Source organism: Oenanthe melanoleuca, chromosome 7 (assembly GCF_029582105.1).
Source record: "Oenanthe melanoleuca isolate GR-GAL-2019-014 chromosome 7, OMel1.0, whole genome shotgun sequence".
Lineage (NCBI taxonomy): Eukaryota > Metazoa > Chordata > Aves > Passeriformes > Muscicapidae > Oenanthe > Oenanthe melanoleuca.
Window position 1 is genome coordinate 25,098,128 of NC_079341.1, and position 16,293 is coordinate 25,114,420.

The 16,293-nt window shown below is 40.3% G+C and overlaps 1 protein-coding gene across 3 annotated transcripts in view; it reads left to right on the plus strand.

Annotated features, from left to right (window-relative positions):
- The first annotated feature begins 5,287 nt into the window (after window positions 1–5,287).
- Window positions 5,288–16,293, plus strand: part of PTPN4 (protein tyrosine phosphatase non-receptor type 4) — a 103,965-nt gene continuing 92,959 nt past the window's right edge. Inside the window, exon 1 of one of the 3 annotated variants that reach the window (XM_056496289.1) lies at window positions 5,288–5,510. Coding sequence is in view for 2 of the 3 variants with exons in the window: in XM_056496290.1 (XP_056352265.1) it covers window positions 6,382–6,394 (13 nt within the window). In the remaining variant the exon portion in view is untranslated. Of the gene's footprint in view, window positions 5,511–6,225; window positions 6,395–16,293 lie in introns of those variants that run through there. The other 2 variants (XM_056496290.1, XM_056496288.1) reach the window with 2 other exon arrangements.

Genomic DNA, 16,293 nt, shown 5'->3' on the forward strand with positions numbered 1-16,293 from the left:
AGGTTCTAAAAATGTTCATTAGATGTTTCATTGATTTAAATATTTTACTGGGATTTCTCAGGTTCAGTCCCCACAGGATGTGACAGGAAGCAAGAGTTCTGAGGTGGGGATGTCTTTCTGCTGGAGCTGTAATATAAGAAAGGCTGGCCTGAGTCACACCAAAGGTTCAGGTAACCTGGTGCCCTGCAGTTCTCTACAGTGGAAATATAAGGACAGAGCAGTTACAGCTTAATTTCTCCTCCTATTTAGCAGTTCAATCTCTTACTAAGAACAGAACTGGAGGCTCTCCCCATTTCTCTGCAAAGCAGCCTGTTTTTCTGTAAATTTGTCTAGGAACTTCTTGCAGCCCTAAGTATTTTTGGCATCTAAAAGGTCTCATGATGATGAATTATCCAAATTAAGCAGATGTTGTTTAAATAGTACTTACTTTTGCTTGTTTTACATTTCCATTTGAAAAAATATTATTAGATTAATTGTTGTTCTCATAAGAAATGAGTAATTGCTCCCTGTTCACCTTCCCTTAATACCTGTATTACATCTCCCATTTCTCATCTATTTTCTAAGTAGTTCCAGAGTAGTTGGTCTGTTTTAGAAGACATTCCATCTTTCTGATAAATCTGGTCACTCTTTCTCCTGTTTTTTCATGTTTTTCCAATGCTTAAGAGCTACTCTGTGTCAAAACGCTGTAAGCAGAATTTTGCTTTGTATTAAAGAAGTGAACATGATTCCTGAAGATATATACAGTAGCATCTTATTTTATTGTCGCTTTTTCATTCTCTTCTGTTCTTATCAGTCTTAACTGCCTCTCTGAGCACTGACATAATTTCAGACAACTATCCATAGTGACTTCAAAATATCTTTGCTGACTGATATGAACTAATTAGAGCCTACTATGTTGCACAAGTAGATATTCTTTTGTTTTCCATTTATTGATATGTGATTATTGCATTTTAGCTGCTATTTTGTCACCTACTCCATCTTCATCATGTTTTTTCTTTTGGCTACTTTGCATCAGCAGTTCCAGTTTTGATTTTCCTGAATAATTGTGAATCCCTAGAAAACCCTGTCCAATCCTGTTTCACTTACCACTTGTGAACAGGTTGTAAAGCTCAGGTGCGTTTGGAATCTGACTGGTTACTCTCTTTATGATCATTTACCCATCCATCTTCCCTTTGAAGCAGTTACCAATCACAAAGAGAGCTCCCCTCCTGGGATTTGTAAAACTGTTTGGGGAAATCTTTATACGTGATTGCTTCATCCAGGCTGCATATTAAATGTTCTTCACATCACGTCCACAGCTCCTTTATCGGTCAGACTGGAAAGATACCCTGAACATGCTCTGTCTCCCTGACTCCCACACATTTGGATTTCCTTTCTGTGGAAATTAGACTGAGAGTAAAAGCAAGCTGGGAGGAGGAGAGGAGGAAAAAGATAGCAGAAGATGGTACAAATTTGGTCTTCTTCCAACAGGGAGTTGATTACAGCTGAAGACTCTGGTGTCCCAGTGTTTATAAAAAGGCTACATAAGCCAGCTCCTCTTTATAATAGTTGCTGATTTTGCTGACATTTTGAAAGCACTACCAGGTTTGCACTTTCCACTTCTTCTCATTACATGGTGATGAGCCATGTGTTTGACTGGGTTGTCATTTCTGTTTCCTCTGAAATCTTGTCTAAAAATTTCTATTCCTCCAGAACTGAGTTAATTCCAAACCATAAATTACAAAGCACATTTAATAGTTTGATGATTTCAAATCCAAGCTCCTTTTAAACACTGGGGTGAAAAATACATTCTCCTGGCATCAGGTATAGTACAAGTTACTGACTGGCTCCAAAACTACAGGTTCTCAGTTTTGCAAATATGTTTCTTCTGACCATGCCCCTAAAAAAGGTTTTGTTGTGGCAATCGCCTCAAAATCTGCTGTAAAGAAGAGTGACGAGAAAAAATTACTTTGTTTTCTCCTGTTTTCCCTGAATGCTTCTGTTGCATCTCTGTTGTTCTTGATGTGTTTGAGGAAAAAAAAAATTATGCTTCAAAACAATTTTTTATTTGGTTTATAATGGGGTTTTTTTGCCAGTTTATGCTACTTGCCAGAGTTTATGCTTCCCTTTTGGACAGAAACAGAAAATAAAAGTATTGCATGAGTGAATGCACAAGTGGACTTGACAAAACCACTCAGCTGTTTGCAGTGGGTATCTAGAAGTTCAACCTTATGGTACTTTGATGTGCATTAAAGGCAAAGAAGTTTGTCAAAAGCTGGCTGGAGAAAAAAGGATCTGATTATCTTTCAGTTTCCGTGCATTTCTGAGCATTATCTATTACATATATTTATAAAAGAAATACAGCCAGCCTCCAGACTGGATGATAGCTGCAACAAGCTTATTACCACAACTATGTCACAGTACTCTAACAATTAGTATTGTGAAGCCCTATGGCACCAGGCATTGCACAAACTTAAAAAGAAAGTGACTCCCTATCCCAAGCAGCAAAATTCTTCTGTCCCCATAGCTTAGGATACTGCTGAACACTCATATTCAGTATTTATGTCCATACTATGCACTGTAGATATATTAACAATGATCCCAAAGCCATGTTCCAGCACAAGTTTCTCTGCTATTTATGCTGAGCAGTGGCACTTCCCACATGGGATTTGGCCAACATTAAGGTTGCTCCCTGAGTAATGTGTATGTTCTAAGGGCTTTGCTGAATTAGGACCTTACTTTATAGAAAATGTATCTGCTAATAAACGTACATTGTGCTTGATCAAGCTTAGTGTTAAGATTAAGTGCCTTGTCTCCTCTTTTCACAGCTAAACTCCACCTGTGGTGAGAGTAATTTATCTTGAATTGCTTTAATGCAGTGTTTAAGTACGTTTTCTTGGCCACAAAGCAGTTTGCATGTATTTCAGTGAGAGGTTTAAAATCCCATTCACATTTTTAATATACATTTTTCTCACATAAATTATCATAGCTTGGTTGGCAGCTCTTGCATGAGTAATAAGGTTGTTGGCACAAACACATACCACAGATCTGTTACATAAAGGAGAAGCTTTTGTTTGCTTCTATATTTACACAGGAGGTTTAACTTGTACAAAATGGTTTAAGATACTGGTGTTTTACTAGCAGGACATGACAAGCCATGAGATAACATATCCTCCCCAAAATGCATCAACAGAGTACAGACAAATCCCCACACACTGGTTTGAAAATTAAAATCTTGCTATGCAAAATATCTTCACAAAATGCTTTCATTGCTTATGTACACAGGCAGACTTGTACACAGCCAGAAAACTACTGTTATATGAAAGAGCCGTGCTCCCGAAAGAGAACTGAGCTGAATGCACTTTTCACATGAGAAAGGAATGTGCTCTTTCAAGTAAATAATAACAAAGTGACATTTCAGTTTGCTTTCATTCATAATTTTGGGAAGTGGTTGCTCAGTGTATATAACATGTAACTCAGAATTCTGCAAAGTAAGTTTTTTGCTGAATTCTGCATTGTAAGGTCTGAGCAATATCTGCAGTCAAACATTCTGCAGTGCAATTTTGATCCATTGCTGGTGTAAGAGCATGAGCTGGAGAACTTTGCCTCAATATCTGTTCAGTGCTCTTGCAATGTAGGCCTGATCTGAAGTACACTGCAGACAGTGTGAATCTTCTACTGCATTGATTTAGGGCTTTGAATCAAGATTTCTGTAAACAACAAAATGCAGAAAAGACAATGTGTTGCAAGGAATTAACTTTGGAATGTGTACATAGTATCTGTGTGTGTCACCAATTTTGTGTTAGATCAGCAAAACAAATCCCTTTGTAACACTGCAAGGTTACATTTGCAAAAACGATGTTGTGTAGTTCTGTGGTCACCACACTGAGTGGTTTGGGTTGTTCCTCCATCACTCACTCTGTTGAAAGCAATGTATTCATTATAACTATTCTCAGATTGAACATAACTGTATGTTTAACACAAACCATGCACAAGAAAATTATATGAAAATGTGAAAGGCAGAATTGGAATTTTAAGTGCAAATGGATTGAAATGCATGTGTGCAATTTGTGACTAAACTCAACATGATCTGAAAGAGAATTATTGGGAAACCAAGACAACTCTGCAGCCAAGGACGCCTTCAATGCACAGAACAACATATGCCCTGTTCAAGAGGCTGGCAGCAGCTCACAAATGCAGGATGCAATTGCTGGATGTCTCTACTTGTACCACAGTCTGCCAATGTAACTACAGAGATGTTCAGGAAGAGTTGGAGAAACAGGAATGCAATAAGGAATGGTATTACTGATGCTGTGTGTATTATTTTGGGGGTCTATGAAATCATCAAAATTTTTCAATCCAGGGGAATCATTCACATTTCAAGCTTTGTCATCTTTTAAACCTTCATTAATAAAATATATATCTCAGCAATTTATAACTGTTTTCTACTCATTTTCATTAAGAAATCTGTTATTTACAAGTGCTCCAGAGATTGTGATCTGAAATTTCTGCTTGCCTGCTTTCCCCAAATTCAGTCTTCTCACCCCTGATTCAACTTGTTCCTGAAAGAAGTCAAATGGAGTATCCTCTATATCCTAATACTGAGAAAATGGGAGGGGTTACAAGTCCTTGGACTATTTAGCTCATTAACATGGAGGGGGTACGATTGCTTAATTAAAAGTAATTGCAGGAAAACACTGCTAAGAGGGAAGGACTATTTAAGTAAAAGAACAAAACTGGCACAAGAACAATCTAGACTGGAAATGTATATAAGGTTTGCAAATATCAACCGAATGAGATTTTAGAAAGCTTCCTAATTAGAAGAGAACGTGCAAAGCTCCTTCAGTATTACTCCACATCTTGCTATGGTTAGAATTTAATTGTGAAACCCAAGAACTTATTCCCAAACATTGGACTCAGTAATGTTAAGGGTCTTTCCCAGCCTAAATGATTATATATATTCTATGTGTCTGTTATTAGGCAAAGAGCTTGTTGTGAGAGGTTTTATTCTAATAAGTGGACATTAAAGACATTTTTAACCAAACCCTTTCACACACAGTATAAGCACATCAAAGGACCGGGTTGTTAAACCACGTCTTTGAACGAAAACCTTCCCATGGGCCACAAATGGAAATCCTTACGTGGCCAAGAGACACAGTACATCTCACACTCTGGAAAGCTCCGGCAAGGACCGACAGTCAGTAATGACCCTCTGGGACATTTGCAGGGTGAGGCTGGGTGGCCATGTGACCAAGACGGAGGGTTACGACATTAACACACCCCCACTGCTCCTGTGTGGAGCAGTTTTTCCCTCCGAACGGAGCAGGTCAGAAGAGCAGGCCTGCGTCCCCCAGGGCCACAACCGCCCCAGACCGGACCCCGTCCCACGGGCAGGGTGAAGGCGGCGGGACAGCAGAGGGAACCAGGCACAGGCAGGACGGCCGCAGAGAGCCGCCCATCTCAGCGCAGCGCTACAGGCGTGAGTGGCGGCTCAGCGGACCAATCCGTGCCCACCGCCGCCTTCAGCCATGGTAAGCACGGCCAATCAGACCGCCAGGGGCCTCTCGGTCCTGCCCCCTCCTTTTGCGGACCCATGACGGACCAATAGAAAGGAGAGCTCAGCGCCCGCCCCCCTTCGGCTCTCGCGAGCTCTGGGCGTCCGCCCGCTGCCGGGTGACTGCGCAGCCGCCATGTTGGTTGCTATGCTGCCCGCGTGAGGCGGGCGGGAGGGCGGCGATGAGGGGAGGAGGCAGCAGGTCCTCCCCCTTCTTCCCCCCCGGGTTGCTCGCTCGCTCGCCGGCTGGGAAAGCGCCTCCGCAGCGCCCCGCCGCTCCACCTCTCCCCGGTCTCCTTTGCCTCCCGGCCGGGGCCGCGCGCGGGGCAGCCGCCGGTCCGTGCGAGGCAGTGCCGCGCTCCGTGAGGGAGAGCCCCGGCCCGTGCGGCCCCTCCGGCCGGTCGCTGTGAGGAGAGGGGGGAAGGAGAGGCCGGAGGGTGAGGGTGTCCTCCGCCTTCCCCCCGGGGCTCCTCCGTCCTCCTCTCCCCCAGCTCTTTTTCCCCCGCCTCCCCCCGCTCCCTCGGCCCAGCCGCTGCAGTAGGATGCGGCGCTCGCCGCTGCGGCGGGGCGCGGGGCGGCTGCTGTCGCTGCTCCCGAGGCTGCGGCTCGGGCGGGCGCTGCGGGAAGACTGAGGTGGGGGCGGCGAGCGGCGCCTCCGCTCCGGGTCTCGATCCCGGTCCCGCGGGGGGGTGCGGGCGCTGCGCGTGCCCGAGCGTCTGCGGCGCGCGTGCCCGTGCGCGCGCCCGCGGAGGCGGGTTGGGGGTCGCGCGGGGCGGCAGCGGCGCGAGCGCGCAGCCCCCGCGCCTCTTCCCTCCGCGCTCCCCGCTCCATCTGGAACCAGGACGTGGATGTTACATGAAGGTAAAGGCGGCCGCCGGCGCGCTCGGGGCTCCGGGCTGGGGGGACGAGGGGTGCTTCCAGCCGCGTCTCTGTGTTCTAACCCACCCCGCAACTTCGCGCTCAGGTCGCCGCGGGCGGAGAGCGACTCTGCCCTGAGCCCTTTTGGTGAGGGGGGAGCGTGTGCGTGCGCTCTCCCTCCGGTTCCCCCTCCGAAAAAACAGAAGAGCCGGCTCCCTGTGGCGAGGGGGGTGTGGGGGCTGTGTGGAGCGCGGGGGGGGCGCGTAAACAGCCTCGAGGGGAGCGAGCTGCGGGGGCAGGTCGGGGTCTCTAAAATGCGGTGAACTCTGCCGAACGCCTGAAACAGATTTTTATTTTAGCCTGTTTAATAAAAAAACTTTGCGATCCTGTGCTTTCTAGGCACATGTGCGCGTTGCCCTGGTTATGGGCAGGGAAAATAGGTTTGAGTGCTGTCGTTGCATTCCTCTGGTACATTTTTAGTGTCTCCCTCGAGCAGAAGGCTTGTATAATCGCTGTGTCTGCATGCGACAGAGGCTTTCCGTGTACCTGGTGATGGGTTAACTCGTGCATGCTGTTGCAGCACCGGCTGGAAGAGGCATAACGTCTTCTTCCTTTCAAAAATCTCCAAGAGCTAGTAGCTGAAACTAGATAGCTGCCAGTGTACGTGAAATGTTCCCACCTCTGGTCTGTTCGAAGGATATACATCGTTCAGATGTAAAATACACGTGAATGAACTTTATGCTGCTATGTACACCCATCCAGGACTTCAGAGTGGCCAAGCTGTTATAATTTTTTGAACTGTGAGATAGAAAATATTTGTGTATTACAGAAATACTAATGGATCTCAGCTGAAGAATAATTGTTAGACTGCAGTGTGCACATATATTTGCTCACCCATGGGGCATTTCTCTTACCCTGAGCTAAACTCAGAGTTCAGTGGTAAGGGGGTTTTGTGCGTGCACGTTTGCCTGCTTGTTTTGGCAAATAAGTGCTCTGTAATGTTGGGAGCCACCGACGTGTTCACACGCGTGCAGACATTGTGTGCTCGTCACATTGTAAATGTGTGTTGCAGGAATACAGGAATGAGTTACATTAGAATTGGTACACCCGTTTTTTATTAGATATGTATATTGTAGGAAAGTTTTCCAGTTCATTGCTTGAACATAATATATTCAGTATTTTAATCTTATGGATGCCATTTTCTTGACAATGGATTTCTTGCTTCACTGACCTAAAAAGTTGTTTTTACATATTGGCATGACTGGCTTGCACCATGTTGATAAAATATTATTCTGGGTGATAAGCTTACAAATATGTACACATGTGTCAATGTGTTTCCCAGGCAAGTTTATACTTCATAAACTCAGAAGTGTACTGTTGGTCTGATTTTTTTTGCTATAATTTTGTTGTCATTACAGTTTCTTTGTATTTTTAGATGACATGTGTGGTTTTAATTTTAGTTTTTCAAAGTCACATTAAACACTGAAATACAAATGCATTTTCCTCACAAGCAGAAATGTACTGAATAATTTTACCTTTCAGTATGTTTTCCTTATGTTTGTAGTTAAATTTCTTTGGAATCAGATTTACCACCTAGTTAGAGTTTACTTCGATGGTTACTTCTTGTTCAGCAAAATTGTTCGTGGAGTATATTGTTTGTTGCCATGCTTTACAGTTCTCATGTCCTGTTAATGTCTAATTTAGGTTGTACATAGCAGTATTGATTGAACACCCTTGCTAAAAATACTTTCAGGGTTGGGTACACTTACACTATAGCAGCAGGAAAGTTCAGCCAATACTGTTTTTCTGTGACTAGAATTAATTAATTATTAGCAGCTATATTTTTAAAGCATGAATAAAAACCAAAATCCTGTAATTTTAGAAGTAATGCTTATGGCTCTGTGGAGTGGATGAGCTCTCTGTTAATGAGCAGAGTTTATGTAGTACTGTTTACATGTCCCTGGCATTAGCATATTTGAAATATATGGTAATTTAATGCTCAGGGTGCATAATTTAGGCTTAGATCCTGCAGTGGCCCCTGTTTGGGCAGATGGGTCCACCTGCACAAAAGTTGCTGCAGGAACTTGAGCTCAAACATTGTTTCAGTAGACATCAGGCCTGTGTTTGTGGGCATTTGCTGTGTGTGAATGTTTGGATGTGTTTGTGTGATGTCATAGGGGCTTCTGGGCATGCAGAGCTCCTGGGCTTGCAGTCTAATACAATAGTGTGTGACATGATTACTGGGATAAAGGGACTCTGAAAAGATCGCTTTCATATTGTAACAGCACTGCTGAAAGGTCCTGAGCAGCATCTGGGGGTTCCATTTCACTGGGTCATTATTTATGGCTGTTACTTTATAAGGATTGTATATGGGAGTTTTGTGCATTGGTTTATGTGCACATAGATAAAGTGGGATTCATGCTCTGCAAATGTGTTCTGGAGAACTGAGGGGAGTTAGAGTGCAGGGGAAGGTAGTCAGGATGGGTCAGCCATAAGCTCACCTGGATGTGGGGAAAAGAACTTGCTGTTCAGGGGCAGTTTAGGCTTTGGATGTAGCCAGTGGGCTGGGTAAGTGTCTTCTGAAATTTACAGTGGATTGAGTATTCTGTTTTAACTTTTCGACTGTCAAAACTTTAGTTAAAGCAAACAGTGGACATGTGCATGGTTTTTTTTGGTGTTGGAATCAATGTTAGTCTACTTTCCTGATAAATAGCACATTTCTGTGGTTGTCTTCTTGGTTCTTCTTACTACCTATAGTTTGATCCTCTGATTCATCATGATTGTGCCTTGCTCCTCCCCTCCCCCAGTTTGGGTTTAAATTTGGTGCAAGATCATATGAATCCCATGCCTTCATATCCTGTTTCTGTGTCACCTCACGTCCATTCTCACAATTATAAAATGGTCAAACAAGAGAATCTTTCAGCAGATGGTTGACTGTGCTTTTTTTTTTTTTTTTACTAGCACACTTTCACTCTGGTGCTGTCACTTTTTGTAAAGTGGTCAGACAAAATTCTCATGGGTTTTAATGTGCTCCAACCTAAATAACTGTAAAAAAGGTTCGTGTACGTATATAATATGGATTTGTTCATGGGGACAAGAAGGAACTGTGAAGGTAGAAGGGCAAAGGGAGAGGAGAATGGTCCGAGCAGGAGACAAAACCCAAGGAGCTCAGCAGTGGGCTGGTAATGCAACAGCAGGTCTTTGCTGTCTGGACCAGCTGCTCATATATGCTTGTTTGGGAACAGAGGCTGTTTTTCTTTCAGGACTTGTAATCCACTGAGGTAGCACAAAAACAATTTTCTCTAGGCTTTTGAAAACCTTTAATTTCTAAAGCTCCTTTGGAGTTCCTTTTAAGTCTTTATTTGTGTACATATATATAATTATTATAGTATTATATATGCAGGTACATATTCAAAATCTCCATCTTTATTTTGGAGAATTTCAGAATTATTAGAAAATTATTGCTGTTTGCCACTTAGAAAATCAATTACTACAAGTTTATAGCAGTTAAATGGTTCACAGAAGTTTTATTGATGTGCTGACATACCAGAATTCAATGTCCAGAATGTGTAGGTTAAAAGAATCTGGTTAACAGCACACTAAGTCTGTGCTGGTTGTATGCAGTGTCCCAGTACATGCCACAGAATGTTACAGCTGGTGGTCACAGAAATTCTCAGTAGATCAGACAAACATAACTTGATGAATTTCTCTTTGAAATGTGAGAATTGAATCAGCTTCTTCTTTCTCATCTTATGCACCTTCAAAACTATACTTGGTAGGGTGATGCAATTAGACCTCTCTTGGCGCACTGCTTTGCCTCACACTGCAATTACTTCTTGGACAAGTTTACTGTGCCTATTGGATGATAAATGCAATTCTATTTGTGTGGTTTATGGGACACTGCCATCTCTACAGTTACATGAGGAAGGGGGAAATGGCTAATATCCATTTAAAAATAAACAGTCTTTTAATTATGAGTGTTTATGATATGTAATGAAGAATGCTCTGGGAAATATTTTCACTGATTAGGGTGTGAAGTGAGCTCTGCATTGCCACTTCACAGTTTTCAGGCTGACACTAAGATTGATGAAGAAGAAATAGACAGTCCACTTCTTACAGCCTGTGCATTCTTACATTGCCTTTTGGGGTATTTCTTATCTTTTTCAGGGTAAATAGATTAGAGAATAATAACTGAATTATTCTCCATGACCAAAGGCCCAGATCTTCAAATGACATTCAAATGTAGTGCTGATAGAGATTTAACATTTTCATACTTGGATATTTATTTTTTTTAATTAGAATGGTGTCGATTAGATTTAAGGAGGATGTATTCAGTTCTCTTATTAACCTGGCTTTTGGACTTTAAATTAAAAATTGTTAAATATCTGCTAGTCAAAACCTTGTTCTCACTGGTACTTTTTCTTGGGAAACATCAGTTTAAGTCTGAAGGTATTGAGTTCTATGTGATTGTGCTATTTTGTTTGATAGTTTTAATAAGCTAATTGGAAAAAAAAATAAATGTAAGCTCTTTTCTGGGGTTTGCTAGAAGTAACAATTTTAATTTATTTAATTTTGTGCTGTTAATTGTGCTTGGATTAAGTATATGATCCTCATTTTGTCTCCAAAAGGATATTATTAGCTTTTACAGCAGTTGAATGTACTTTACCTTTTCCTGAGTCCTTTGGCCAGTTTTTTGTATTTGTGTACCAACATCTCTCTGACCTACAAACCACCCACCCGCCCAAAAACCCAACCAACCAAACCTCCAAAGAATGTTTTGTGTCTGCTGCAAAAGACAGAAACAAGAAACTGCCCTGAAACTTATGTCAATTATCGAATGCAATGAAAGTTACATAAGTGATGTTTTCTTAGATGAGAAGACGATTCTTAGTTAAGAAGTTTGGTTTTTTTTGTGGCATCGGTCAGGTTTAAAACAAGAAATTGAAACTGTATCTGCAGCAGATTGCTGTCCGTGTAAACCGGAGCAGCAGCTGGTAAAAGAGCCTGCTGTGGCTCCTTTGTCTCAGAGATGTGCTGGCATACTTTGTCTTGGAGGAGGTTAACAAGCGAGATTTCTGTGTTTTCTGGTCACAGTGGAAGGTGGTATTTGCAAAAGAGTCCAGAAAATGAATTTGAAAACACTGCAAAGCTGTGTTTTTAAAAGGAGAGTGTGACACACCAGAATTTGTGTTCTCTCATATGTGCCAACAGATACAGTGCTGAAGTAACTTCATATTAGTTCAGGCTTGCATAGAGCTAGAATTTTATTAATTCCTGTCCTTCAGGTAGAGAAATTACCACATGGTCAATAAGAGCACAGGGAAAATATACCTGTCAGTGGAAGAACATTTATTGCTATTAATGTTCTCTGAACTTCCAACTTAGCGCACTTTTTTTATCTGGGCCAAGAAATAATTTCTTGATGGTGCTTTCTCTTATATTTTCCTAAGCCATGAAGTTGCAAAACGTTAATTGTAATTAAAGCTCTTATAACTGATTTGAACAAAGAAATAATCCAAAATGTGATGTATTTCTCTTGGTACAGAAAAGAAAAAAATGCGTCTCAGATTTAACAGCCAATTTGGGAGGAAGATCACATAATAAAACTGGGTTTGTTTTGTTTGCATTAACCTTGTCAGTGAATTCAGAGATGTTTTTTTGGGGAAAAACCTGCAGTCTTCCCATGAAAAATTGGCTCTGGAGAGAGTTAAAATTAGCATATGTCACTTTGCATTTGTCTGTGTTGGTACATGCAACAAGCTTTTTAGTGTCATCTGAAAAAGTGAGACATATTTTTGTCTTTTGATGTGTAAATAGGGTAAAAGATGACCAGTGCTGATGTCCAGTCGTGTGTTGCATTGTAAGTTGTTTTTTCCCATGCGAATTGTGTGTGTGCACTGCATATGCCAGTTCTGTATTGTGTCTCTAAACTGCTTATAGCCTCAGTACTGCTTTTGAAATGTTTTACTGAGTTTATAGAATGCCCCTATATAGAAAAGCTTTACTTTTGGAGAAGGGATGTGTATCAATTTGTTTGACTTAAAAATAAAATTTTTTGGAACTTGGTATTTGAGTTTTAAATCTGTGGCCTGTAACCTCCAAACTGTGAGCTGCTATTAAGACTTACCTTGTAAGAGGCTCTTGCCTTTTTTTTTTGGGAGGCGGGCTGCAGTTAGGATTGATGCGACAGTCTGTTTTTAGTACTTGAGTGCAAATGAGGTTATGGATGAATCCTGGGAATCCTAATCTACAAGTAATTCCCCACTTACTATGTTTTAGTCTTGTGTGTTGACTCTGTAAGAAGACAGTGCATCCTGTTAGCTTGTCCAAGTGCACCTGCTTTCCATGGAGCAGATCTCTTTAATATTTGGAAGGATATAATGTTTATAAAAGAAGATTTTGAAAGACTGAAAGACTAAAATGTTTCTGCCTCTAAAACTAAAGGGGTATAATGTCTTCGTATAAGTCAGGATAGAGAAGAGGAGAAAGAGGAAAAGGGCAGCTGCCCTGCAATGATTTTGAAGTGTGTAGGGTTTTGGTAAACATAATGAAAAAGGAAAGGTAAATATTTTTATTTTAATGTCAACAAATCTTATCATGAGGAAGAAACTGAAATGCAGAAGTGATATTACAATGGAACAAACACACCAGATGGTTATATTATAGCATCTTACCTCCAAATGATTTGAATATTTTTTTGGGCTTTTTTTCTAGCAAGCTTAAATAAGACTACTGATGAAGATTCTTCAGTGCTAAGGGCTGATACAGTAGCTACTAGTTGTGATTCTGTCACCTCTTCTCAAGTTAGCTATACATACAGCTAGGTGAGGAGGGACAGAACATTAATGGTGGCAAAAGTTTCTTACCTTTCTTAACCTTTCCTAATTAATATTTTGCTTCTCCTTTCACTGTATGATATATTAAAATACACCATGTAAGTCAGATTTGTAAACTACTCAGGCTGAAAGTGGCTTGAATTTTTTAAACCTTCAGCTATTCAAATTTGGACTAAGGAAATAATTTTGGAGTTTGTTGTTGGGAAAACATTTTTGCTTTGCTTTCCTGTGTGCTGTAATGTGGTTACAATTTTTTGGCATCTTCATTGAATAGGTTTGCTATTACTTGAGAGACTTAGGGTATTGGTGATACTGTCTCTTCTCTTTTCTCACAGTATAGATTTGAGTATTTTGTTCTGCAGTTCCTGGATCTGCTTGGGGAAGTGACCATGTGAGTGTGTGCCTGGTGAGGGATGCAGTGTGGTGGATGTTCCCTGGGTTCTTTAGGTGAAGCTGGTTTTGACTTTCCACAATCCCCATGTTTGCAGAAACTCTGGATTGTTTTCAAGCTTTTGCAATAGTTAAGTAAATTGTATAGAATTGAATAATAGACTTAATAAATATATTAATTAAAATATGGCTGCTTTCAAAAACATGCCACTTGAAAGATTGAGAGACATACAGTAGGAAAATGAGGTGTGAGTAACCACTAAGGATGTATATATACAGTTACACTTAGAGCAGAATTCCTCAGTAGAGGACTAGAAAATAGATTGAAAATGAACATCTGACAAAAAGTCCTCCAAGAGGAAATTCCTGCAGGAGAACTTCATTCTTGAGATTAATTAAAAGAAAGATTAGAAATTCTCTAGATAGCTGTAAGCTATTTAATAAAACTGAAGTAAGCAATTAAAAGACTCGGTTGTAGTTACTAGCAGAAGCGTTACCTCCTTTTAATGATCGTGGTACTGTCCCCTCCCCAGTTACATATGTTCTCCCTCCTTTTACAGAAAAGATATATGGGACTCATTAATGCTGGATGCTTTCTGCAGGATTTTCATAAAAAGCACCCTTCTCTGAATAAGGGTGATATAGATAATAACTTCTTTGGCATTGGAAGCACATACACAATCCTGAGAAAACAGAAATAAAAGTGCTTTGTAGAAATTATACTAATGAAATGTATGTGAGAGAGTAGCTTGAAAGAGAAACCTGATTAACATCTGAAGCTTCAGCTCATGTTCAGCCACCTTTGAATAGAACTTATGCTGCCAGTACAGCTACATTGTCAAATCTGTTTTCTATTTCTAAGTTATATTGATGTAAGCATTTTCCAATCCACCTCTTTACAGTATTTTTTTTCCCTTTGCTTACCAGACAAATAGATTCATTCTAACTGTTGTGGGAAATGATAGTAGCAACTCTGGTATCAGCAGAAGCCTTTTCCCACTGAAGTCTTTCATATTCATTTGAATATATTTTGTGTTGTGGTGTGCCATGATAATTGCGTGTGCTCCAGCAGTTGTGTACGATAAGCTGGCATGTGTTATGTGACCAGAGATCCATCTCTCATCAGATAGTACTGTGTGATAGCAAATTATGTCATCATATTAGGGACACAGATGTGTAACTGCAGATTCAAAGAACTTGCCATAGTTCAGCAGAATGAGTGTGCCATGAGTCATTAGGAAAAATAAAATAAATTATTATATGCATTGAGTAGTGCTATAATAATAATTTTAAATTGCTTCAAAATAAGATACTACTTAAGATATTGAAGAGCACTCTGTGGTAAGATTATTTTAGAAGTGCTCATTACTTTCCATGTGTTTTATGTTGAAATAAAAAGACTGATACAGAAGTTCTGAAGATAAATTTATTAATTTTATTATTTTTCTGCTGTAAACAGAAAGCTACATTCTAAAAATCTGCTTTCCAGACTTAGATGTCTCATGTTAGTACTCAGAAAAACCCACTGTGAAACTTTTTCTTTTGGCAGTGTATAAATATCCTTATTTTCTTAGCATAATTAACATATATTGTGCACTTCAGATATAGCTATATGCACAGTATGTAAAATGTCATCTCATTGGGTGTATAGTGGACAAAAAGATGGAGTGATAGCATTTTAAAATTCTGTAAAATAAAACTATGTTTTACTATAGATTATATTTGAAGATTATTGCAAGTTATGTAGAAATAATGTCTGAGAAGCAAATACCAATGTTTATGTTTCCTCTTCAGGAGTGATGGGGAATGCATTTTGAATATTGTTTTTGTATTAGACTTATTTTCTGTCAAACCATTGTCATACATGCTTGCACTTCAAAAAAAATGTGGAAATGTTCTGTTGACTTTTTGAAAGTTTTTGGCAACACGACTCTCTCCATTTATTTTGTCCCTTGTTTAACAGTTTTTGTGTGTGTTTTCAAAAGCACTTCCATTCACCATTCAATGAATTCAATAGAATTCTAATAGGAACTGCACGTAAATAACTACAGAAATCAATGCTTCAATTCAGCCAAGAGGTTTTTTGTGACTTCAAAAGCCACAAGAGCATTTATTATTAGAAACATACAATTGACTTTTCTTGTATTATCATTTTGCATAGTGATTTGGCTTTTACCACCACAACAAGATGTTTGACAGTTTCATTTGAAAATGATGTATTTACATTAGGCGCTCTAAAACAGTGTAATTTCTATCTTTTCTCTCAAGCTCTATTCATGTTATTTTGCATGTTGCACTTTGTGCAAATGTTGTTAGTGAGATATTCACTGATTTCTCCTCAGAGATCAACCAAATGCTAAGTATAATCTCCTGTTCTTATATTGTGATGAAAATATAGAAATAGTCTTCAAAGAATGAAGTTGTTTGGTTAGTTTTCATCTGTTCATGTGAAGCATCTCCTCTCCTCCAAAACGCTCGATTTTCTGATGCTTACAACCACAGGAGTGACCAACCTGTGATCGTGCAGGGTTGTGCTGGAAGTACTTCCAGCCTTTAGTGTTCACATTACACCTCAGGCCATGTCATCTGAACAGTCCTTTTGATCCTCAAGTTTTTAGGTGGGTTCTAGGAAGTGAGATTATCTCCAAGGAGATGGTTTGAGCACACCAGAAGCTT